Genomic DNA, 25,805 nt, shown 5'->3' with positions numbered 1-25,805 from the left:
CTTGCGAGCCTGATCCATGGCCATGCTCCCTGCTTTGAAGTGTTCCTGCTGGGCTCACGGGATACTCGGTGCTGTCCTCAGAGCCCTGCTCTTCCTCTAGGCCATGGGGGAACTCTCACTGCAGCTCTGAGCTGCTTTCTTCTCTTTTTTATTAAAAAAGAGAGGAAAAAAATAAAAAAGCCCAGAAGCAAGCCCTTCATGTCTATTTTTAAAACCCAGCCCCACCAGCAGCATGCTTTCCAATTGTTTCCCCCCAGCACTCAGCCTGCGACCGCTCAGCCCATTATAAATGGGTCTTATCGGCAAAGAAAAGGCTTTTGCATTATAGGGAGCTGCTGCTTAATTAGCCGGCGGAGCTCCGAACCTGCCTGTCCTCTTTTTCATACCAGCAGCACCAATCTCCAGCCTCGACCTGCTGTTTATTACTGCGGTACTCCCGGCTCTGCAGCTCGCGGGGTTGTTTCTTTGCTTTTCTGGCTGACAGAGGCAATCTTATACCCAAAAATCTGCCCGTTGGAGCCACCCGAGCAGGGCTAGGGGGGATGGATGGAGGTAGGTAGGAAGGGGCCACCCAAGGGTGTCTGGGCCAGTGGGTTCTGGGGTCAGGCAGGATGCTGAGTGATGGGGGTGCATGTCCCTGGGGACATCCTGGCTGCTCGGTCCCCAGGCAGATGCCCATGCTGTCATCACCTAATTATAAACAGAGCCAAACGAGCCAGGGGCGCGAACAATGAGCCCAGCTCCAAAATGGAACCAAGTACCCATGGGGGAAGGTGGGACCAGCCCAGCCAGAGCAGTTGTCCCTCCCTGCCACACCAGTCCCTAAAAGGCCTTGGAAAGAGGGAAGAGCCCGTTTGCAGCGCGTGTGGGCTCTAATCCCCAGCTCAAAGCTGGGAGATCAGTGAAAAGTTAATTTCCTTACAAGATGCTACACAGCTGGAACTGGCCCAGACAGGGGGGTCAGCACGGGATCAGCTCCTGCTGCAGCGAGGAGCAGCCATGGCCTCCAGCCCTGGGGACACTGACCACTGTGGCAGGGTGAGCTCAAATCCTCCAGCACCCCCTGAGGATGACACTGAGGAGATGGTGGAGCTGAGCTGCATCCAGGGTTGGTGTTTTTCCCTCCCCAGGGGTGATGTGCTTTGCAGCAAAGCCGCTGGCCAGGGCTCACGGGGTCCCCAGAGCAGGAGGTGGCCGCAGGTGCTGAGTGCCACAGTGCTAGCATGGCCTGAGCAGCAGCAGCTGGTGGCACCTGCTCTGCTTCATCTGCATGAATGTGATGCTGCTGAATATGAAAGGGGAGATGTGGCTGCAACAGCTGGAGCAGCTGGTGGGGCAGCCCCAGCCCCTCCATGCTGTCCTGTCCTGGGTAGAGCCCACAGTTTGTCCCCCCCAGCAGCAGTCTGCATTAGCCCCTTTGGAACTGGGATTAGGGGCTGGGATCAGCAAACTCATAATACTGCTGTGGAAGCCAGGATTTTCCCCTGTGGTCTCCAGGAGCAGGAGGGTCAGAGAGTGATTGGGGTGCCCCGTGCCACTCAGCATATCCCCCCAACAGGTCCCCATGGGACACCTGAACAAGTAGCCAGGCAGGCATGGGTTGGGAAGTGCCACAAAACCCAGAGGGGACAGGGGCACTCAAGTGACACGTCCCCTCTGTCCCCAGCCCAGGGTACATCCATGGCTTTGTAAACAGCAACGGGTGCACTGGGAGCAGGAGGGAAAATCCCACCAGCAGCTGCTGGATGCTGGCACTATCAGGGATTAGGTGCTGGCAGCCCCAGGGAGCCTCTGCCCTGCCCCATGGCGGGGTCAAGGCAGGACTAAGGGGATTTCTTGGGTGCTGGAGGAGTAGGAAGGCACAGCCAGCTGACAAACCCCAGCCCCTAGCTGAGCTCTTGGCTTGTACCAACCCATGGGGTTTATGCTAAGCTGGGGCTGTTTGCTGTTTGCTTTAAGGGTTAGTCTGTGACCTCGGGAAAGGGATGGACACCATAGCCCAGCTCCAGATGGGAACTTATAAACATCCCACCCCACAATGGCAAAAGCTCGGGTCCCAGAGGTCCTGTGCTGTGGAGCTGATTCTGCCATTCTTGGCATGGCTGTGCTGCAGCTCCAGGTATCCCCATTGCCCTGGCTGTGCCCTAGGGCTAGTGTGACTAGGGCAGAGAGCTGGAAGAGACACATTTTTCATCCTCTGATGCTTCCCAGATGCTTTTTGCTTGGATTTGATGTCCCACAAACAAAAGAACAGGCCCAGATCATCCCCAGCACGTCCAAGAATGGAGCAGGCTTTTTCTTGAAGTCCCTGCCCTGGCAGAATCCCTGATTCCCACCCCAAGCTCTCCATCTTCATCCTTAATGACTGTTGCATCCCCAGTGGGGATGTGCCATGGGAACAGGGCCCTGGGATGGCCTCAGGAAACGCTGCCAGCACTGCAGCTGTGCCACACATCCCTGCTCTGAGATGGACTAATTCCTGCAGCCAGCAGGATTTAGCAAGGGAAGGACTGAGGGCCCAGACATGGCCACCCACTTTGCTTGCAGAGGAGGTTAAGATGCATTTGCTAACCCACTGTATTGATCCAGGACCCCTTTTTGCTCCTCTGGATCACAGCACCCTTCCACCTGCACCCAAAATCACCCTGCTAGTCTTGGATCTTTCTTGTGGGCACATTTTGGTGGGTACCCTCAGCCACCTGACTCTCTGGGTTTTCCTTCTCCGCTGCTGCTTCCAGCCAGCAAGGCCTGTAAGCCCAGGAATCCCTGCCCTTCCTCCCTGCACGGGGAGCCTCTGTCCTGCTGATGTTACTTAATAAGGTCATTTTTGCTGGCCTGGTGTCCTGGCAGGTTTCAGTCTCCTGATGCCCCGCCTGGGTGTGGGGAGAGGGGCCATGGCAGACCCTGTGTTGCCCATTCCCTCCATGAGCAGGGGGATGCAGACCTGCAGGGGCTCACCCCAGGTCCCAAGAGTGACCAATCTCCCACTAGCTCAGGCACTATCTCCATGTTTTTCCATCCCACCTCAGGGATTTGCTTTGGGCCTCCCAGCAATCCGTGCTTCCCTTTGAAGTTCTACCCAGCCCCGACACTGATCTATCCCAGGGTGGGAGCACAGCTTGGTCCTCCAAGCTTCTCTCTGGGCATGGCCATCCCCAGAGCACAGCTCTGTCACCATCGCTGTCCCCGTCCCCTCCATGCCCTTCCCAGCCCCTCTCCTCTACTCCTTTATGTAATACCACTATAGATTTAGCCACTCTGCCATGAGACCCTGCAGATTAAATCTCCCAGCCGGGGGGAGGGCAGGCTGGGTAAGAGCTCCAAGCACAGATTAATAGCTCGCTTTTTTAATATTCATAACAATACTGGCTTGTGTCCGGCTCTTGGAAGCCCCCGTGTCCTGTTGATTAGTTTAATACTGATGATACTGACAAATGCATTAACCACCGGGGGCTGCGGGGATCAGAGGGACAGGGAGGGAGGGCCCCCAACCATGACATTTTTAATGTTATTAAGTGTTGGCTTTTATCAAGGTCAGAAGACACGGTGGGTCAGAAAGCACGAACCTCCAGGCACTCCCTCAGCTTGGGGGAGCTGGGTTGGGTGCCGGAAGACCAAACGCAGGAGTTTAGGGAATGAGCTGGTTTTCCCAGCCTACACAAGCCCATGTGTACCCTTCAAACCAGCATCCATGTCATGCCCCACCTGCCAAGCCCTTTCTGCAGCCCCAGCCCCTGGGCTGGGTTTCACCCCAGATGGGCACAGGCACCCTCATGCTGGTGGCCACAGAGCACAGGCAGGTTGTGAATGCCCCCAGGGCTCCTCCAAGAGATCATTTGGTGGCTGGATAAAATTAGATGGATGGAGACAGATTAGCTGAACAGCTGAAGGGAAGAGACTGTCAGATGGATGGGGACAGTCGATGGAGGAATAAGGATGGGAGGGCAGGCCTGAGGTACCTCAGGGGCTGGCTCAGCTCACTGGTGCTACAGCAGGTCTGGGGTGCATGGCTTTTGGGAAGAAGGATGGGGAGGCTCAGTGTTCATCAAGAGCCCAGGCTGGCTCACCATAGGGAAATTGAGTCAGGGCAGAGGGTGCCACCACTCTCCCAGCTGCAGCCTCTCCACAGAGCTGGGGATACTCCAAATCACAGCTGTACAGAGACCCCAAATCCTGGGGGTATGCCCCGTCTATGGGTCAGGCTTAAGGGAATCTGTTGCTCCCATCCCTGGCCCTGATACTCCCTCATTGCCTTAACACCTGCATGCTGTGCGGTGAGGGTCTGAGCAAGGCACTGAGCTCCTGACATGCAGGGCTGTGCCTGCTGGGGCTGCTTTTGGGGTGATTCCCCTGCTATTGGAGGGGGATTAATTAACTTTTGGCCAACCCTGAACTGGCCAGGCAATTGGACTAGATTATTGCTGTGGTTCCCTCCCAACAGAAATAGTCTATTTTATTTAATTTAAGAAGGGATCAGCGAGGGGCTCGCAGTGATATTGGCCAGGCCTGCTCAAGCTCAGCACCTCCCAGATTTGCAGGATCAAACCAGGCACCAGCTGCCACCCAAACCCACCCCCAGCCACCTCCCAGCTGCTCCTTATATCTCTTCAACTGGATGTAGCTGGGCCCAGTGTTCAGCTGTTCAGCACTGGCCATGGGATTAACCCTTTCCCATGCCACAGAGAGCCTGTCAGGATCCAGCCCCTGAGAACGGCTCAGAGCCCATCCCCTCCCACTGCCATGGTGGATCTTAGGAAGGAAAGTGAGGCAGTGAAGGAATGCAGGAGGGCAGAGCACCTGAGCCAGGACTGGACTACCTGGATCAGAATTCCCAGCCCAGGGGGAAGCATGGACTCGATGGCTGCCCATGCCAATGAACTATGTGGACTCCAGGAAGTCAGTGATGCTTCAAAATCACCCCTGGGGGAAAAAAAACCTCCACATCTTCTAACACACCGAAGGATAATGTGTCCGTGAGTGAGCGGGCTCCCCTGTGCACAGCCCCTGCAAGCAGCAGTGCCAGCATCAGCCCCAGCAGAGCTGTGGCATCCTGGGGATGGCATGTCCCACCCCCGGCCACGTCCCACCCCCGGCCATGTGCCACCCCAGCATCGCCCAGAACACTGCGCTCACCCAGCGTCACTTACAGGGCATCTCTTGGTCTAAAGATCCCTAAAAATCCTGACATCTGGAGGAAAAAGAGCTCATGTCTTCCTGCTCCACATAGAGGTAACCTGCCATGTGCCATGCAGCCTCCAAACAGCTTTATCTGCTAAAAATCCACTCCCTGCTCCTCAGCTCACACATTTAAGTGGATTTCCTCTCCCTTTGGTGGACAGTGAAGAAGAGAGAAAGAAAAGGAAAGAAAGAGAGAAAGAAAAGGAAAGCAAAGAAAGAAAGAAGGAAAGATCACAGCTGCTGGGGTCTTTAAACAGATTTCCCCATATCCATTTCTTTGCTGTTCTTGTGCCTGTGTGTGTCCGTGTATGTGCACATCCCTGACGTCACAGCAGATTTTGAAGTTGCCCGATGCCGGCCATCTGCTCCTGATTACGGGAGGCCCTGAGCTCCTTAAAATTATACGCAGAAAGGCCGACATGCCCCTCCCGGCTGGAGCGGGGCCACGGCCGGAGCGGGAGAGCGCTGGGTCGGGCAGCACATCCCTGGCCATCTGCTAATCCATGGGGATCGGAGCATGGGGCAAAGGCCAGAGCAGGGATCTGCACGGGGCAAAAGCTGCCAGGGAAGGAGGTGGCTTGGCTCCATGTGGGCTGGAATGGTACCTGGGTGCTCCATCATCTTTAGGAGTTTTGGGATAGGAGCCTGGGAATGTTCAGGGGCTTTTGCCAAAGGGACAATGACGGTGGCTGTGGTTCAGGGGGTCCTGCTCCACCACTGCCAAAGCAACAGCAGACAGCTCAAGGAAGGGACTCCATGATTATATCCTGAGGTAGGGTTTTTTAAGGATTTGGTGGGAATAAAGCTGGCAAAGGAGGTGGGAAACCACCTGTATCCTTCACTTGGTGCGTTGGAAAAGACCTGTAGGTGTTTTCAGTTGCCTCTAATGGCAGACTGGTGCCTGGATGCTGCACATGAAGAGCCACAGGGTCAAGCTGACATCCAATAGGAAAATCCCTATGGACTATTTGGGATACTCCTCACAGCCTCCGTCACTCCCAGGACACTGAGCCAGTCCTTGTGCCCCCTTGGTGCCTCAGTTTCCCCATGGCATGACAAGACAAGGCTGTGCCTGACCATTCCATGTCTTTAGGGAATGCCCCTGGGGGCCGTCACACTGATCCCAGCTGGTCGTCACCCCCATTGCCTGCATCCAGTCCCCAAAAACTGCCTGGTGATTGCAGAGCAATTATCTGCAGCGTGATTACAAGCAGGATGCTTAATGAGGTTAAACCACTACCTGGGACTTCCTGAGTTCTTAATTACTCACTCTTTAATTGCTGCTCTCAAGTACATTAATATAAATGACTGTCTGGGAGAGAAAAAGATGTGTGATTGGGATGCTTCAGGGATACGGCCCTTTCCCAGGGCTCCGATCATGTTCCATACCCCCCACTACCCACCAGCAGGGATCACACCCATCGAAGTGCTCAAAACCCCACTTTTCTGACAAAAGTGTTTGGTGCGGGGCAGGGGGAGGTCAGAATCTGCTGTGCTGCCTCCTGAGCCTGTCTCTGCTCGGCAGCGTCGTGTTTCCGCTGCCTGGTGGATGTGGTGCCTGTGAAGAACGAGGAAGGAGTCGTCATCATGTTCATCCTCAACTTCGAGGATCTGGCACAGCTCATCGCCAAGAGCACCGGGCGGAGCCTGCACCAGCGCCTGTCGCACGGCTGGAGCAAAGGTGGGTGTCCTGTCCCCAGACTGGGGGCCCAACAGCAGCGCTGCACCCTCACCCCATGGTTTGCTTGGGAGCATGTGGGGAATGAAGGATGCACCCGTGTCGGGGCAGCATCCTGCACGGGAAGGGCTTTGTGTTTTTGCACAGCCACAGCTCTGCCTGCTCAGGGACTGGGCCAGCCAAACCCCAGCTGGAAGGGAAAAGGCTGCTTGAGCCAGCTGTGCTGGCTCCCCTTGCATCCACAGCTGCCTGCATGTACTTCCCAAAATCCCATGGACATGGGGAGCAGGGCTGGGGACTGACCCCCTCATGGAATGGTGCATTTTTGGGTGGAGGTCTTGCTGTGAGTGGAGCTGTGGAGTCCCCTCCGTGACCCGCCCCCCCACATTGCTGGATGTTTTCCATATTTAACACTGGTTTGGGCTGCAGGTGTTGGTGGGGGGCAGGACCTGTGTGTGGGGTCACCAGGAAAGCCAGGGGACATTTGGTGTCACCAACAGCATGGCTGTGCTGGGGGGATGTCACTGCAGGCGAATGGCACAAGGATGGCTCAGCCTGCCCCAGCTTCAGGCTATTCCCCGCTCTCCTAGGTTCATTCCAGGGTTTTGAAGACAGTGGAAAATTAAAATTCCCTTTTTTGGGAAGATTGGATCAAAGGGAAGCCGTGGTGAGGCTCTGGAGGGGATGTGGATATTCAGGGACGTAGATGTTAGGCCTGACAAAGAGCTGTGACTTCTAAATCTCCTCCCATACAGACCTCAGTGCTGGTCACCTCTTCTTGAGTCAGGGAAATAATCCCACATCTGCCTTCATTACAGTATTCCCCAGAGGAGCTGTTGGGAGGCTTTGGGCAGGCCTCAAAATAAAGCTGGGAGCAATATGGGTCTGTCGCCCCATGGCACATGGGGTGGCACAGCAGGACCAGAATCAGAGCCAGGGCCACATCAGGGAGCAATGGAGACAAATACCCATTGAACTGCAGTGTGTGAGTCTCAGTGCATTCCCACTCGATGCATACCTATATCCTGGAGCCATTCAGGTGTCTGTGTGTGGCAGCAGGTACCAGCAGAGTTTTATATGGGTTTATATGTGCTCAGGCCAGACATGCACACAGGGGGCTCATGGATGTGTGTGTGTGTGAATGGACAGATCACTGTGCATGTGTTCATAGGTCTGTGATGAGATTCAAATTTTTGAAGGATTGCTTTAGTACCAGCTACCTTCTATGCATGACCTGCTGAAGAAATCCTGAATGCCAGCACCAGTGCTGCTTTTCAGCCCCACCAGCTCTCAGAATACCTCAACATGTGTTGCACCTATACCCCATCCCACCCAAAGACATACCTTTGGCAGAAGGCATCCAAATCAAGAGAACCTGTCACTTCCCTGCATGTTGGATGTTGTGTTGTGTATCCCAAGGGGTGTTTCTTGGGTTTCCCACTCGGGTGACAGGGAGTGTGGAGAGGCCAGAGCTACTGGTGTCTATCCAGATCAGGCTCTTATGCACAGCTTTTCCATCTCAGTCTTTGACTGCATAGCCACAGGTGGCTGCCTTGCTGGTCACCAGCTCGTTGGTGAGCAGGGAAAGTTGGATGCTTTGCTTCTTCCAGCTGAAAAGCTGCTCTAGGCAGTGGGGATGGGGTAGCAGAGGGAGCCCGTGTGGTACCCCATGGAGAGGGGCAGTTCTGGGCAGGCTGGGACCCTGCCCAAGCAGCTCGGTGGTGTTTTGGGGCTGGGTGAGGGAAGCTAATCTCGCCAAAACCAAAGAGCTCAATATGCTGCTTTTTCCCAGGGGACACTGTCTTTGTGGAGTTCATGCCACATCCCTCATGCCCCAGGATTTAGGCTACGTTTCATGCAGATAGGGAGCACAGTTGGTGCTGCTGGATGAGCTTCAGGGCTGACCCAGGCCCCGAGGGTGTGAACCTAGCTGCTCACACAAACTCTGCACTAACAAGTGACTGTGGTCGCCTCTACAAGAGGACAAGTGATTTTGCATTGAGTGTCACAGCCAGGGGCATTGGGCCCTCTCCACATCTGGGCTCTTCCTCTCCTGCACCTCTCTCACAGCTCCTAGCAGCCCTGGCTGCCCTTGTCCCAGCCCCAGTCCCCGGTGAGGTGGTCTCCTGTTCCCCTATGATGGCAGGAAGGGACCTGTGTGGTCCAAATTCCCTCACTGAAAATCCAAAACAAATCCAGGAACAAAATTGCTGAACTACTTTTCCTTCAATGTCTTTCTAAATTACCATCTCTATTGTGTGGAGGTTTTTTTTCCCTAAAGTTCCACCAAGGAGATTTAGAGGCTCGATTTCCTCTGGGTCCAAATCCCTTAAGTGGCTTTAACCTCTTTAATTGGCTTAGGGATGCTCTGCACCTTTCCCGTCTTACATCCACAGTTGTAGGGAACTCTTCTCCAGCTCAGAGGAGCTTGCTGCCAGGTCAGAGCCTGCCTTGAGCACACAACAATGTGATGGCATGGGAATAGCAAGTGCTTTGGAGGAGAAAGGGCCACGCAGTGAGTGTGTCCCCCCAAAGCCACCCAAAATTCTCCATAGCCTCTCCCCTGTCCCACCTCACTCTAGCCATCACATGCAGCTAGGTCACATCTTTCTCTCTTGTGTTTTGTTTTTCTTTTTAACAAGGTGAAGGTAGGACTTTGAAGTTTAGTCTCCCGTCCCTGCGGCGACTCAAAATCCAGCGGAAATCTCTGCCCACCAGTGAGTTTGATGGAGTAGCCATTGACTATGGAAAGGTAACCGTAGCCTTTGTCTGATATAAGCCCACGCCTCAGGCCAGGTCCCAGCGCTGCTCCTCGCTGTCCCCATCCCACTGCCCCTTGGCTGCTGTGCTCGGGCCATCTCCAGCGGCAGGGCCCCGGCACGGGGCTGGCGCTGAGCCCTGCTGGGGCTGGTGCTTTGGTGTGGGCTGCAGCTCCACCCGCTGCTCTGCACATTCTGTGGCTCGTGGGGGGAGCGGGAGATGTGCCAAAGTGGGAAGGAAGGTCTGGCTCCATACTGCAAGTTGTGCAGGATGGTGGAGCTCCAGGGAGTTGTCCCCACCTCAAGGAGGGGACGTGCTGGTGGCTGTAGGAGCATGGAGCAGGTGTGCTCTGAGCAGGGACTGGAAGGCTCCTTTCCCCATGTCTTCCTGCCAGCGACCAGGCAGCACAGGCAGGTCTAGCTTCTCAGCCCTCCAGCACAGATTGTACTTCCCATGATGGAGGGTGATGCTGTCACCAAGCTTGAAAAACTGTCGGTGGGGCCTGTTTAGAGATTGCTGTTCTTGGTGGTTTCCTGACTGTCAGTAGTGCTCAGGGTACCTCCAGTCAAAAACCTGTTGTTTTCTGAAATGCTGCGGCTCCAGGCTGTGAGCAGGAGGCTTCTGCTGTGCTAAGGCATCCCCAGATGCCAGGGTCTTGCTGTGCTGGGTGTATCCACGCAGCCTGGACAAATCTGCTTCCCCAAGTCATAGATATAATGAGATGGAAGATGCCTGTCTTCTCAGAGGTTGTGCTTATTGTAGGTTGAAGATGTGTGTAGCATTATCAGATGCTTTGGGTACATCATTCCTATAGGCACCAGCACTGCTAAAAGCTCTAGGTACCCCCAGGCTGGAGTTGCACACGGCATTGCAGTGTTTCAGGGCACACACATGGAAAATGTGCACTGAGGACAACCTGATGATCCACCATTCTGCTGGAGCTTGGTCGAGTGGGCACAGCCCAGCAGGTGCAGGGCCAGCCAGCAGCCAGCCTCTCGAGGCACCCCATCCTAAAACTTGCCCTAAAGAGCCTTAGGAACAGTGAGAAGTCCCTCCCGTGGGTTTTACTGGAGGGGCACAGTATCATGGGTTTCTGCTCCAGAAGGTGGTTGCTTTGCACGCTCCACTGCAGAAACTGAAGTCTGGAAACTCTTCAGGTCCCCAGGGAAAAAGGTTTAGCCATGGATAACAGTGGCTGTAGGAGAAGGAGGACCAATATGGCCAAATTTGCAAACCCAGCTGCTCCTCCAGTGCTTCCTGGTACAGAGCACATCCTCTCCCATAAACACCAGCACAGGGCCTGGGCACTGAGCCTCGGTGCTGGCCTGAGCTCTTGCAGCAGGTGAGGGAAGGGCTGCCCCAGTGGCGGGACAAGGGGCATCTCAGAAATGCGCATGGCACAGCAGGTACTCCAGGCAAGCCTGTCCCTAGGTCTCCTCTTCTCTTGCTCTCACTGCTTCCCAGCTGTCAGCATCGCCTTGCAAACCTCCCCGCGGCCGCCCAGCCTCCGGCGGGAGCTGGTAGGAGGAAGGAGCTGCCAGGTCCCCTGGGACTCGGTCGCCCCACTCCAAAGCAGGTCCTGGTCCAGGCTGGAGATGACCTCGGGAGCTGCAGTGCTTCTCAGCCCTCTGCCTCTCCTCCTACCTACCCCGGCTCCCTCACCTTCCCCCCCAGCACGTGGGGACTCCTTCTAATACAACGCTTTCTCCTGGCTGTCTTAAAGCCTGGTGGTGACTCCCTGATTTTGAGGGACTTGAAGACATCGCCCAAGGAAAATTGTATGCAGTCAGAGACCGAATCCCTCCTGGAAAAGGAGCGGAGGCCAAGCCTGGAGGCCGACCCCACCCTACAACACTCGTCCCCGAAACAAGAGCCTCCTGTGCTGGGCCCACGAGGGTCGTACCCTGCGTGGGGGTTCTTTCGGTCTCGCCCTGGGGGCAGCTTCCACAGCCTCCGCAGGGTCTCCTCCTTGGACAACTTTGAGGCTGCGAGGTCTGAGTTCCAGAGAAAATTCAGGGAAAGGAGGGCAAACTCAGGTAGGGAAAACCCCGGAGTTGTCGGTTCTACTGCGGGAGTCAGGGCTCTGGCCATGGCCACAGCACATCTCGGGGGGGGAGGTGTCAGTCTCTTTTCCCTCTGCAAAGTGGAGATTACTGGGTCTTCTCCCCAGAACCCACTGGTCTCCGTGTGATTCCCTGTACAGGCAGGTCCCGCTCTGTAGGTAGAGCCATCTATGGTTTGTGTGTGAAATGTGAGACCGTGTGAGGTTGCATTTGCTGCCCCACACAAGGGGCATCCCGATGCCATCCCAGCTTCCCTGGAGGGAGGGAGGGGGATTGCAGACATGTGCAGTGTGAGCTGTGTCCATGTGTTGGAGGTGGGTGAGACACTGGCCAGGCCACACTGAAGGGAATGATCCTTCACCTTGCTATCCACATCCAGACCTCTGGTTCTCATGAGAGTGATGATGACAGATTAGATAGAGGTCAGGAAAGAGAAGCCTCCCAGCTGGGGATGAGAGAAATTGGTCTGTGGAATCTGGCTGTAAAAATGGGCTGGGGGTTCATTATCCCCCAATAGTCACAGGTTATGGACCCTCAGGAGGAGACACAACATAGAGGGAGGGAAGGGGAATGAGCAGGGGGAAGGCTGGCAGCAGGATGGCTTGTGCTACCTGGGCACCTTCACAATGTCTTCTGACACCTCCTGTCCACACCACCACTTGAGTCAATGCCAGAGTGCAAGGGTTAGAAGGGGTAAAACATTGAAAACACAACCCTGCCCTGCCTGTAGGAGATGGAAAGGTTGGTACATACTGAATTCATTGCCTGGGGATCTTCCTGCAGCCCTGGATCTGGGTACAAGCTCCCACTCATGACAACACATCGCCACTAGCCTGACCATGAAATGACTACCTACACAGCTTCCTCCCTGGTCCTGCCCTGGGGTGACCCAGCAGCTCAGGAGCTATGTTTGTCAGGCTAAAGCATGCAAGGATGGAGGAGAATTACCTCCTCCTTTGTCTGTTTTCATGGGAGTTTTGGCATCTCTCCCTGGTGAATCTCAGTGGGTTGGTCCCCAACCCACTACAGGCACAAGGGGTAGCAAAGGACATTGAGTGTCTCTGTGTTGTGGCAGCTGGTCTGAGCCCCCTGAAGGAGGTTTAATGGTGAAAAGATGGGTGATGTGGGGGAAAACAGCCCTCTCTCAGGCATCCCAGGTTGGGTGTCCCACGTCTGAGCCAGCCTGAAAAAGTCAAGCCTTTATGGCCAAGCAGACTCCAGTACCTTTTGGTGGCACCTTGTGGTGGTCCCCAGCTCCTGGAGGTCCTACACAAGGTCAGGGCTCTGGGGATCTGCTCCTGCTCACATTGCCCTTCTCAGTGCTCCTCTCCATCCTCTTTCAGAGGCTTCCCATGTCAAACCCAACCCCCCAAACTCCACCTCGGACTCGGACCTCATGAAGTACCGGACCATCAGCCAGATCCCCCAGTTCACACTCAACTTTGTGGAGTTCAACCTGGAGAAGCACCGCTCAGGCTCCACCACGGAGATCGAGATAATTGCTCCCCACAAGGTGATGGAGCGCACCCAGAACGTCACTGAGAAGGTCACACAGGTATGTGGGCAGTGAGATGCCACCAAGGCAGGGATGGGGTGCTGGTGTTGCTGCTGGGGGACAGTCACAAGCACTGCAGTGGCTTTGGGAGGAGAGAAGCAGAGAGGGCAGTGACACCTGGAGATTCCATCCCAGGAAATGCCAGTATCCTTGTGTTTGGTTATGCCTTCCTCTGAAGGGCTGAAATTCTTGTTTTATTCCCCTAAATGAGTATTTCTGGTAATTTCTGGCTGGGGAAACACCAGCATGAGCTGCTCATGATGGTGGCCTTGAAGGGGAGACGTGTTTGCATGTTTGTGTGTGCATGTGGCTCCTTTTGGGGGGAGCTCTGGCCACTGTTCCTGCCCCCCAGCGCTGGGAATGGAGTCCCTGGGGCATCACTGGCCCCGAGGTGCCCAGCCAAGGACCCAGCCTGGTGTCAGCACACCGAGGGCCACAGGATCCCCTGGGAGACAGCAGGTGGCACTGCACTGTCACCAACACGTGTGGCACTGCCTCCCACTGCAGGGGGGACACTTGGGCACTGTCACCAAAGGGACGCGCATGGAACAGCACATCCCATAGGGATATCAGAGTGTGAAAAGATGCTGATATATCCCACAACCCCGAGTAAGGAGCTCTTCTAGCTGTGGGGAAACTGAGGCACAGGAGAGCCTCAATGTACAAAATACATCTAAGGGCACTTCCCATTGTTGCCAGCAGCAGCCCAGGGCAAATCTATTGAAAATGCAGCCATCTGACCCCAGAAAAGCCTCCAGGCTTAGTAGTTTGCTCAACTGAAGTGGGGTGCCATGCAGGATTCTCCTTCTGTCTCAGTGCCAGCAAACCTTTAACTTCACAGCCTCTATGCTCTGGGGATGGGCTTCCCACCTCACACATCATGGAACAGTTCTTAGGCTTGTTTTCCCCCTGGCCTGGCCCCTTCATTAGTCCCTCTAATCTGGGGGTGACAGCAGTGACCCAGGATTAGCCCCTGAACTCCCCCGTGGGATGGTGAGCAGCCTCCATGGCCCAGCCCCAGCACAAGGAGCACACCAGGGATCAGTGGTCACACAGGGGTGACTGTCACAGTGGCGTTGGCCTCTCAGTGTGGGGTGAGTAGCCAGTTGTGTAGTGATGGGATCAGAGCTGGCGGGGGTGGCTGCAGGGCCCTGCAGTGCAGCACCCACAGGGGTCAATCTTCCCTACACCTTCAGTCTCCAGAGGGGATGGGATGGATGGACAGGATAGGATGGACCTCTCCCCTTCCCAGGGAGGACCTGCCTGTCCTCAACCCAATGTCCCCCACACCTCCCGCCCAAGCCACAGCTTCCTGCTCCTGGCTGTTAAATAATTCATGGTGAGGCAGAGACAGTGGTGAGACACTGTCTAAAAATACCATCGGGTGGGCAGGGAGTGGAGACAGGGGCTGTTGGGATGGTCTGGCCTTGCAGGGAGCTGACAGGGAGGGCAGGCCACAGGTGCAATGAAGGTACCAGGCTCAGCCTCACAGGGCTGTGGCTCTGGAGCGCAGCTGGAGGCACGTGGGGATGCTGTGGGGTCGGTGTCACCAGGCTGGGGTCCTGTCTGCAGGTGGCATATGTCCCAGTCCCTGTCTGCCCCACTGGGCAGAAGAGTGCTGGGCACAGGGATGAGGGGCTGAGCTGTGTCAGGATGTGTGCTGGGAGTGACACTGGGTCACTGCCCGCCTGCAGCCAGCACCACGGGCCTGATCCTGGGCAGCCACTTGTACTTGAGGCTCTCCTGGTGATCCTGGAGTGGCCCCCACCTAAGTGCCCTCATCCCGAGCACCAGGCAAGGGACACTGGGTGACAGCTGGGAAGGTGATGGGTGCCAGGCACCACGGGGCATGAGCAATGACCTGGGTGAGCCAGGGTCACAGGAGCCTCCCCGCTCTGTCACCCACAGCCCACACACACACCCTGCTCCCTCCTCTTTCTCCTCCTTCTCCCTTCTGCACACCCTGGCTCGCTGCCAGCACCCAGCACCCCACACCAGGAGCCTGAAGCTAAAGCCAGCAAGTGCAGGAGGAAAGGGACAAAGGGAAGGAGCACCTAGGAGGATCACCAAGGAGAACACTGGCACTGTCACCTTCAGAGACTCCGGGGGTGACCCAGGGGTGACCTTCCCATCCCTTAGGGGCAGACAGGAACAAGGCTGCAGCTGCTCCCTAGCTCTGTGTTGGTTTAGAGGCTCTTCTGGTTGTTTCTTTAGCCTTTGCTGCCTCAGATCTTTGGGGATGTGTTCTTTAATTCATTCCTGCCTGGAAAGCAAGAGGGCTTAACCTGCTGTTGCTTCTGCCACAAGAACTAGGTGCCAGGAACAGGGACAAGAGGTAGGGCAGGTGCACCAGCATAGGGAACAGTATTTGGTGGCCCGAATTCAGGACTGGCCCCACAGAGCTGCCTCCAGACAGGCAGAACAAGCATTCAGCTGCTGAGGGTGGGAGCATTGCTGGTTTTCCCAAAACAAGGTGAAGGAGCCCATCTCAGCTCTTCTGAGTGCATCTTAGTTTTGGGATCAAGCGTTTTATTGGCGGTGCCTTGTGCCCTTCCCCACCATCCCCACAGGAGCCGGTCCCCAAGCCCGGCTGGTGCCTCATTCTCTCCACAACGATTGCGTTTGGGTCACTTTTTCCAATCCCTCCCCTCTCCCGATTGGCGCTCTCGTCCCCACGGGGCCCCGGCATCGACTGGGTTTGATTAATCCGCGCTGGGCTCCCGAGTGCCCTTCGCAGCCGCATGTCTCCCACCCGCCTGGCCGAGTGCCTGCGTGCCTGCGTGGGCAATGCCAGGGCCCGAGCGCTGCGCCCGCCGTGCCGAACGCCGCCCGGGCGTCGGGGGTTGGGGGCCCCCATGGTGGACACCCGGACTTCGAGGGTCAGCTGCCGCCTGGGCCGCCGGGCCAGCTGCAGGCAGGTAGGAGCGGGGGGAACTTCTGGGGCACGACATCCGCCAGCGTCCCGGGGCTCCGGGATGTGGGAGCAGCTGCTTGTTGTTGGATGGGGCTACAGGGATGGATCCACTTTGGGTCTCAGTATCGGGAGCCCTTGGGAAATCCTTGAACAAGACAGCTCTCAGGGCAGGAAGGATCAGACCCTTCTTCCAGATCTGTTGCCAGAGCCACGGTGATGCTCAGCACTGTTGCCTTGGGATATGTGGATCCTTCTTTCTCCTCCCTCTCCTCTTTCCTCTCTCCTCTCCTTTACAACCCAGAAAAAGCTCCCTTTTAGCTGAGGCTCAGTGCCAGGAGAGAGAATTGAGGTGCCCCTCTCCTTCCTCTGCAACTGGCTCTGGTCCCAGCACCACAGGGACACTGAGCAGCAGGGGCAGGAAGGGGATCCAGCTGCCCCCAGCTCCAAGTAAGCCCCTTCATGCCACCACCCCTCAGCACTCAAAGCAGGGCAGCCCCACCCCTCGCGTACCCAGTGCCTTGTGTTGTGTTCCCACAGTGGCTTTAAAGCCATCGGGAGCTGGCATTGGTCCTGGAGGGAGGGCTGGGCCAGGCCTGGATGTGTGGGGAGCTCACTGGGGCTGTGGAGTGTCCTCATGAAAGCAGAGAGCTGTGGGGACACATGACAGCATGGAAGGGTGCTTGCACCGTTTCACCACTTGAGATGGTGTTTGTACATTGGTGGCCACAGGTGAGGTGGGAAATGGACATTGCCTGAGGCTTTGCTGCAGATTGCCCAAGATAAGCCTCTGCTTGGAGGACAACTGTGCCAGGACATCCAGAGGAAGACACTTGCTGTGGCAAAGAAAGGCATGGTGCAAGACTTGCAGGATGCCTCATGTGCTGTCACCCTCAGGTGACACAGCCATGGGATGGCATCTCCAAGCTGCCCATCCCATAGCCCTGTGCCAGGGACACCCAGCAGCTCCCGAGCGGGCACAGAGCTGAGGGCAGGAGGAGGCACAGCAGCAGTCACTTTCCTCTCTGCTGGATCAGAAGGACATAAAGCAGGGAAGAAGCTGCCCCAAGGGTGCTGTGGCCATCAGTGACAGATAAGGACCTTGGTGTCAGCCACAGTGGGCAATTGAGCAAACACATGCAGCCAGCACAGTGAAAAAGCTGTAGGAATCCATTGTCTGTTCCTTGATGTTCTACCTGCACATGGAAGTCCTTGCCTGGTCCCTGGCATTGTTGAGCCTCTCTCCTGGTCTCCCATCCTTCTCACACCCCTCTCCTGGCAGGTGCTGTCCCTGGGTGCTGACGTCCTCCCCGAGTACAAGCTTCAGGCGCCGCGCATCCACCGATGGACCATCCTGCACTACAGCCCGTTCAAGGCCGTGTGGGACTGGCTCATCCTGCTGCTGGTCATCTACACCGCCGTCTTCACCCCCTACTCAGCCGCCTTCCTGCTCAACGAGGAGCAGGTGGAGGAGAAGCGCTGGGACTGCAGCTACACCTGTGACCCACTCAACATCATTGACCTCATCGTGGACATCATGTTCATCGTGGACATTGTCATCAACTTCCGCACCACCTACGTCAACATCAACGACGAGGTGGTGAGCCACCCCGGCAAGATCGCCATTCATTACTTCAAGGGGTGGTTCCTCATTGACATGGTGGCTGCCATCCCCTTCGACCTGCTCATCTTCCGCTCTGGCTCTGATGAGGTAAGAGCAGGGTCTATCAGGACTGGAGGGGACTCGTGCATGCGTAGGGAGAGATGTACGAGAAAGAAAGAAAGAAAGGGATGTGGATGGTTTGATGGAAGTGGTGGATGGCTAAATCCATGGGGAAAGGGGCAGTTGGTCACAGGGTGGAGAAGGGTGTCTTTACAGATTTGTAAGCAGCTGGGACCTGGGACTTCGTTTTTTAGGGTCAGGCAGTCCCTACTCTAAGTGTTAAGAGTGGATCCACTCCCTTTGCTGAGGCTGACCCAACAGAGCAGTCTGGGGGTTCAGTTTAAAGGCTGGCTGCACACTTCAGTGTGGGTGAATTTGGGGGTGCACTGCCAGCCAGACTTAAAATGTTGGCTGTGGGATAGTCCTATAGTTACTACCTGGAGGCTCCACAGCTGGGAGTGCAAGGCAGCTCTTTTGGGAGCAATAGCTGGCAAGGTGAGGACCCATCAGGAAATATGGGCTTGGCCTTGGCTCTTCTCACTTGCTCACCTCTGGGTGAGCTAATCCCAGACCTTGTTGCCTTTATGGTCCCCCTTTAGCATAGGGGAACTGCCTTTCCTGTGCTGTGACTCATCTGACCTAGTTCAGAGGTCACCTCCAGGACGAGGTGATTCACACTCTAGAAATGCATTTTTATCCTTCAAAGGAAGCACGGCTCAGCTGGGAACAGGCCTTTGGAACATGCCATATTTAACCTTTGCTTGTCCCTGAGGTCTCTCACCTCTCCCCTGCAGACCACCACCCTCATTGGTCTCCTGAAGACTGCCCGGCTGCTGCGCCTGGTGCGTGTGGCACGGAAGCTGGACCGGTACTCGGAGTACGGGGCGGCCGTGCTCTTCCTGCTCATGTGCACCTTCGCCCTCATCGCCCACTGGCTGGCCTGCATCTGGTACGCCATCGGCAACGTGGAGCGGCCCTACATGGAGCACAAGATCGGCTGGCTAGACAACCTGGGTGACCAGATCGGCAAGCGCTACAACGACAGCGACCTCTCCTCCGGCCCCTCCATCAAGGATAAATATGTCACTGCCCTATACTTCACCTTCAGCAGCCTCACCAGCGTGGGCTTTGGCAACGTCTCACCCAACACCAACTCTGAGAAGATCTTCTCCATCTGTGTCATGCTCATTGGTTGTGAGTGCCTGTGCTTGTCCCATTGTCCCCATCCCCGCTTCGGAGGTTGGAGCATCTCCCTCTGCCTGTGCCTCTTCTGCACAGACAAATGGACGGGGTGATAAAAATAGATGTTTTCAGGTCCTCGTAGAGATGTGGGTTTTGGGGGTGTGCTGGTTTCAGGTCTGATGCAGCTGGACATGCATGTCCCCACGTCCCACTGAGTCCTGCCCTCTCGTTTCAGCTCTCATGTATGCCAGTATCTTCGGCAACGTCTCAGCCATCATCCAGCGCCTCTACTCAGGCACAGCACGCTACCACACACAGATGCTGCGGGTCAAGGAGTTCATCCGCTTCCACCAAATCCCCAACCCACTGCGCCAGCGCCTGGAGGAGTATTTCCAGCATGCCTGGTCCTACACCAACGGCATCGACATGAACGCGGTGAGTATGGGCAGGCAGGCCCTGTGTCCCCACAGCACTTTGTCCTGAACAACACGGCGTACAGACCTGGGTCCACCCAAACACTTCCATGCTTTTGATCAGGACAGAGGCAGGAGACTTGGGAGGCTGGAGACAGACTCTATCCATACACCTCCTGCATTCCCACCTCCTGCATTCCCACCTCCTGCATCCCCCTTTCTTCGTCTCTCTTTTTTCTGCCCATTCCTTTACATCTACCCAGAGTTTTTCCAGGGTCATGAGCACATTTCTTGGCCAGAGAATAGGTTTGGTGGGGAGCTCAGAGTCCCTGTTGGCACTGAGCACTTTCAGGCTGGTGTCTGTTTGTGTCACAAGAGTTGAGCAGGTATCGATCCAGCTCCTCTCCACACCACTGGTTGCTAAGCAAAGTGCATCCTGCTCTCACAGCAGGGAAAGGAGGGCATTTAAATAAACCTCGATCCATTTTAATTAGAGCCCAGAGAGGCAGCTGTTTGTTAGCAAAGGGGGGATCAATGGCGGAGCTGTGCTGGAGAGGCGCCGTGTCTCCGAGCCTGGCAGGAGGGCTTGTGCCGACGGCGCCGGCGCTCCATGGGGATGGGGATGTGGCTTGGCCGAGGTATTCTGGGCTGGGGACTGGGCTCATGGGATTCAGTGCACAGACATGGCTCAGCCAGCAGCAAGGCACAGGAATGAGAAAGGATAAGGCAAGGAGAGACATGAGACCTCGTATTCCTGGTCTTTTGGCCCTGGGCAGGTTATCAGCCCACTCACTGCCACCTGATGCTCCTTCTTTTCCTTAAGATTTGATCCTGAGCAGCATCAGGACACAGATCTGTGTGAATTCAACATCTCTCTCTAAAGTTGCTGCTGCCACATGAAACAACTGGGCAGCATTTGGGGGTTTGCTGCTGGGAGAGCTTTGGGTTAAGCCTCTCCAGTGGAGGAGACAGCCTGGGCTGCACATCAGTGGCACTAAGGAGAAGAAGTGCCATGGCAGCCTCCCAAGCATGGGTGCTCTTGGCTTAGTACAAACCCAGGCCACAAATCCCCTGTGAGACCTGAGCCTGTGGCTCAGCCATACCGCTGCTCACACCAGTTCCTGCTGGGTGATGCAGAGACACAGTGTGATCTCATCAATCACCCTACAGCCTGATCAATTCATCTACCCCTAATTTCCCAGGAGGGAAACACTCCTGCTAGCATGGGAGATCATGATGAAGCCAGGAACAAGTTGTGCTCACCAGCCCCAGCATGGCTGTTCTGGATTTGGCCACCAGCGGGATGTGAGCAAAGAGGACAGAAAGGAGGACCCCAGGGCCATATGCTGCTCTCCAAAAAAAACTGCAAACCCAGGTGGTTTTCACCTTGGCACTGTGAGTCATTGGTAGCAGCAGCTTTCTCCATATTGTGAGTTTTACCTTGATGTCACCTTCCGATTCAGCTTTTGTTCAACATGAGGTATTTGCACAGGTATATTTAGCTGTCAGTGCACACAACTGTCCCGTGCTGCTGTTTCTTGGCATTCAAGCAGGTGCTGTTTAATTAAGGTTTTTGTGCTCTTTGTGCCAGTTTCTGCTCTCATTCATCCAAGATTAGTGGGTGTAAAGATGAAAAAGGGGATATGCCACCAGTGAGTATAAATAGATTGAACTGGTTACTTTTATTTATTGCTTGGGAGCGCTGTTGTCCCTAGCCACAAGCAGTAAAAGCCAGCGACAGGCAGGCAGGCAGGGATCCACCAAGGGAAGATCATAAGATCATCAAAATCATGGAATCACAGAATGGTTTGAGGTTGGAAGGGACCTCAAAGCTCAACTTCCACTCCCTGCTATGGGCAAGAACATGTTTCACTAGACCAAGCTGCTCCAAGCCCCATCCAGTCTGGCCTTGAACACTTCCAGGGATAGGAAAATGTCCCCACCTTTGGCTTTCTGGGTGCACAATCTCCGTGTTTGGCCCCATTGTTTCATGCTGTCATACAGCCTCTCCGTTCTGTCACAGCATTCCCTCCCAGGGACACTGGAGTGATCCATCTCTCCCTGGCTCTGCACAGGTGCTCAAGGGCTTCCCCGACTGCCTACAGGCTGACATCTGCCTGCACCTGAACCGCACGCTGCTGCAGAACTGCAAAGCGTTCCGGGGAGCCAGCAAAGGCTGCCTGCGTGCCCTGGCCATGAAGTTCAAGACGACTCACGCACCACCAGGAGACACCCTGGTGCACTACGGAGATGTCCTCACCACACTCTACTTCATCTCCCGAGGCTCCATTGAGATCCTCCGGGAAGACATTGTGGTGGCCATCTTAGGTGAAAAAGTCCTTCCTTTTGCAAGGGGTGATGGGCGAGGGGCAAAGGGTGATGGGCAGTGAGCAGTGGACAAAGGGTGGCAGGTGAGGGTAAAGACCTTCCTCACAAATGGGGAAGGTTGTTCCTCAGCATCTGATGGGTCCCTGTGCCAGCAGACAGGGAAAGGAGGATTCCTCGGAGATGCCGGGGAGAAGCCACAAGGGAGTGAGGAGAGCAGGGCATGTCGTCAGCCATCAGTGATGACCCACTGCCCTGGCTTGGTGTCACCACCAGCGATGGCTTTCCCAGTGTCATCCCCAGCATGCACCATCAGGGTCAGGGCTGCTGGGCATGCTTGCTCATGAACCCCAAAGGAAGGGGTGCTGGGCCAGAATAGCTGGGTGCTCACCTCTCCATAATGAGCTGTCTCTTGACACAGGGAAGAACGACATCTTTGGGGAGCCCATCAGCCTCTATGCCCGCCCAGGGAAATCCAACGCTGACGTGAGGGCCCTGACCTACTGCGACTTGCACAAGATCCAGCGCGAGGACCTGCTGGAGGTCCTGGACATGTACCCAGCCTTCTCTGACAACTTCTGGAGCAACTTGGAGATCACCTTCAACCTACGTGATGTGAGTGCCAGAGCTGCCCCAGGAAGCAATGTGGTCAATGCTTAAATTTGGCAAGTGGGAGGGCTGAAGTAAGGATGTCAGCAGGTGCAACAGCCACATGTCCCAGGGCATTCTCCAGGGAGTTATGATTCCCCCACAGCAGGACACGTCTACTGTATGTCTGCTCTGCAACACTTGTAAATTATCCACAGGGCTGCTCCAGCCTGAGCAAATGAGTTGCACAAGTTTTGAGGCTGCTCAAAGAAATGAGCAGAAACATTATTGTGCCTCAATGAACTGGGTACCGACTTCCTCTGAAAATTCCTTTTTAAATAATCAGGTTTGAAATCCCTGAAAGGCTTGAAGCATTTTTGCCAGTGCTGTAAGATTCTTTCATAGTGTGTGACTGAACTTCGTCCTTTCCTGACCTTTTTTTCAGAGACCTGAAATATAGAAAAGAAAGTCAAATTCCCTCCATGTCCTGTCCCACTCTGGGATGTCCTGCCACTTCTCGGGGTGCTTCTCCCCTCCCCATGGCCCCGACACCCTTACCTCAGTCTCAGAGCAGCAAGGACAGCCTCAGGAATCCCTTGAGGTCTGAAAGCAGTCCAGGAGGCACCGGTTGGGACAGGGCAGTGGTGAAGAGTAGAGGTAGCTTCACCTCCAGAGGACAGGGGAAGGGCTGTAGCCCCCATGGCACGCACGGGTGGGACATGGCACCGTTCCCCTGGTGACCAGCCCCTCTCATTCCTCAGGCAGACAGCGTTCCCCGCTCACCCCTCAGCGAGGAGTACAACTGCACCTACCGCCACGCTCGCCGCCGCAAGCGCTCCCTCTGCCAGCCCAGCAAGCCTGGTGAGTCCCTCTGCCTTGGCAGAGTCTGGCCTGCAGGGCAGGAGAGTGGGATCCTTATTAATTACTGCCCTGGCAGGTGCCCCAAACCAGAGGTTGCTGGTGCCTCTGTCCCTGCAAACCATTCTGCAGGCACCCAAACTGCCTTCCCTCCCTCCCCTTGGGGTACCCCAGCCCCACAGGCATCCCGAGGGAATGGGGGCTGTTCTCTGCACGTGTGGTACTCCCCAAACTGATCTGTTGTGCTGTCCCACAGACACGGGCATCTCTGATGCAGAGCAGTACCACACCTACTCCGAGCTCACCAACCCGCAGGACCAGGGCAAGGAACAGTGGGACGACCTGGGCAGCAGCACCTCCCCCTGCTCCCAGGCCAGCGACGATGAGGCCAAGACCGGCAGCCCTGGGAAAGCTGAGCCCCTCCCCGCATCCAAAAAGGATGACTTTGTTCTGCCCTCGCTCAGCCTCATCACCACCAGCGCTGGCAACACGGAGATGGGCAAGCAGGTGGCAGAGAGCAGCCAGTCCTACACAGGTACCCAGGGCTGAGCTGCAGGAGGGTGCTGAGAGAGGCTTGGGTATCATGGCCTCGTCTTGGAGCGGGTCCAAGCTGCTCATGTGCATTTGAGGGGAGCCAGACTCCAAGGCCAAGGGTCTTCGCTGCCTTCAGTCCCCAGCTGGATCTACTCTGTCCCTCCTGTGCCACTCCATGCATGTCAGGGGGTGACTCTCCATGTGTGTGGGTGGTGGCTCTCCACATGTGTCAGGTGGCAGAATCCGAAGTACCTCCATACTAGTGGGGCTGAAGGATGCAAGACAAGTGCTGAGATGTCTCCTCTCCTTCCAGCCACTCCCCTGGATATTCCCAACATGTTCACCTTCTGGGAGGACCGGCAGCAGAGCCACCCTGCGGAGCCTTTGCAGCACATCTCGCTGGTGCACAGCTCACAGGACGTGTCCCTGCACAGGGACTGCAGGCCAGGGCAGATCGAGTCCAGGCTGGAGCTCCTGCAAGCCCAGCTGAGCAGGTGGGCAGGGTTGGAGAGGACCTGGGGGACTCTGGGCCATCACCTTCTGCTTTCTAGACGTGGTTGCAGTAGGCTCTGTGTGCAGCAATGCCATGTCCTGACCCTTGGGACACTGCATTTTCAAAGGGCAAGTCCTGATCCTGACTGCAGCCCAGCCCCTCATGTGCTGGGTGCTGTGCCACCACACTTGGCATCTGTCACCACCCCCATCCACAGGCATGACTGAGGCTCTTTGCAGGTCCCCTCTTCATGCTGCAAAGACCTACAAGCATCCTCTTGCTCAAGCAAATGAGCCTCATGACCATCACTGCCCTCCAAATAAGAAAAAATACATGATTTTTCAAACTGACAGAGTAGGTTTAGATTGGATACTAGGAAAAATTCCTTCCCTGAGAGAGTGGTCAGGCCCTGGCACAGGGTGCCCAGAGCAGCTGTGGCTGCTCCATCCCTGAAGTGTTCCAGGCCAGGTTGGATGGGGCTTGGAGCAGCTCTAATGGAAGGTGTCCCTGCCCATGGCTGGGGATGGAACTGGATGAGCTTTAAGATCCCTTTCAACCCCAGCTATTCTGTGATTTTTGAAGAAGGAAGAGCCCACACTAGAGGTGCAGGTTTAAGGTCCCCAGGCAGCACGCACATGAGGGGCTGATACTGTGGGCTCTGGTGCCCTTGTTGAGGTCATTTCACCACACACTTCTGTTTAGGTGTATCTCCAGTGCACCATCCTAGCACTGGGGGACAGATCTTCCAACTCTGTAAGTGATGCTGTGACTGAGCTGTTCACTTCAGTCAAGGACAAGGCAGAAGGAAGAGACTTCTACTTTTCTGTTTCCTTCTCTTCCTGAGTTAAAAGTGGCTGGCACTAACCTGCCTTGCTCCATCTGTCAGCACAGGCAGCTGGCCTGGAGAATTGATCCAGATTAAAACTAACCATTGCGATTTTTTCCCCCCCTCCAGGGTAGTTTTAGCTTTTTTCAAATCCCCACTCCAGGTCCCAGTTTGGCTCCACATAAAATTGGGCAGAGGATGATTGAGTGTGGCAGGAGCGAGATGGCAGAATTGATCTCTCTCTGGCAGTGCTGGTTTGAAGCTCTCTGAAAACCTCAACAGGCAGCAGGCAAAGCCTCGCTGCCCCGGGGCAGCGGGATGGGCACCTCCTGCCAGTGCTGGATGCAAACGCTTTCTGCTAACGCCGGGCTGCTCTGTCCCCAGGCTGGAGTCCAGGATGTCGTCAGATATCAACATAATCCTGCAGCTCCTGCAGCGGCAGCTGTCCCAAGTGCCCCCTGCGTACAGCCCCATCTCACCGAGCTCCCACAGCCTGGCCATGTACGGCATCGCCCCGCGGAGCCTGGAGCCGCTCGCCCCCTGTGCCCCCGTGCAGGAGCAGGAGCTGCTGAGCCAGGAGCAGGTAAGGACACCCCTCCTGCCCCAGTCCTGAGTTCTCTCCAGGCAAGGCATAGCCAAACACTCACGGGTCCCAGCAAAGCCATGGGGTCTTGATTTGGGAGCAGACCTGCCCAGTGCATCACTGGTTTTGGGGCACAGCTGCCATCCCCAACACTGCAAGGTTGCTCCACCAGTAGGGAAGGAAGTGGGTTCCTCT

General features: G+C 55.8%; 1 protein-coding gene across 1 annotated transcript in view; it reads left to right on the top strand.

The window, feature by feature from the left end:
* The window catches only part of KCNH6 (potassium voltage-gated channel subfamily H member 6), a 30,882-nt gene that overhangs the window by 4,656 nt on the left and 421 nt on the right, over positions 1-25,805 (top strand). Inside the window, exons 3-13 of the mRNA XM_062507893.1 lie at positions 6,704-6,859; positions 13,023-13,234; positions 17,428-17,856; positions 18,603-19,002; positions 19,226-19,425; positions 21,479-21,731; positions 22,150-22,343; positions 23,078-23,177; positions 23,431-23,709; positions 24,022-24,202; positions 25,412-25,610. Of these exons, the coding sequence (XP_062363877.1) occupies positions 6,704-6,859; positions 13,023-13,234; positions 17,428-17,856; positions 18,603-19,002; positions 19,226-19,425; positions 21,479-21,731; positions 22,150-22,343; positions 23,078-23,177; positions 23,431-23,709; positions 24,022-24,202; positions 25,412-25,610 (2,603 nt within the window). The remainder of the gene's footprint in view (positions 1-6,703; positions 6,860-13,022; positions 13,235-17,427; positions 17,857-18,602; positions 19,003-19,225; positions 19,426-21,478; positions 21,732-22,149; positions 22,344-23,077; positions 23,178-23,430; positions 23,710-24,021; positions 24,203-25,411; positions 25,611-25,805) is intronic.

The sequence above is a fragment of the Cinclus cinclus genome, chromosome 24, assembly GCF_963662255.1.
Source record: "Cinclus cinclus chromosome 24, bCinCin1.1, whole genome shotgun sequence".
Taxonomy (NCBI): Eukaryota; Metazoa; Chordata; class Aves; order Passeriformes; family Cinclidae; genus Cinclus; species Cinclus cinclus.
Note: the sequence above shows the minus strand (reverse complement) of the source record. Positions and strands in the feature narration are given on the sequence as shown.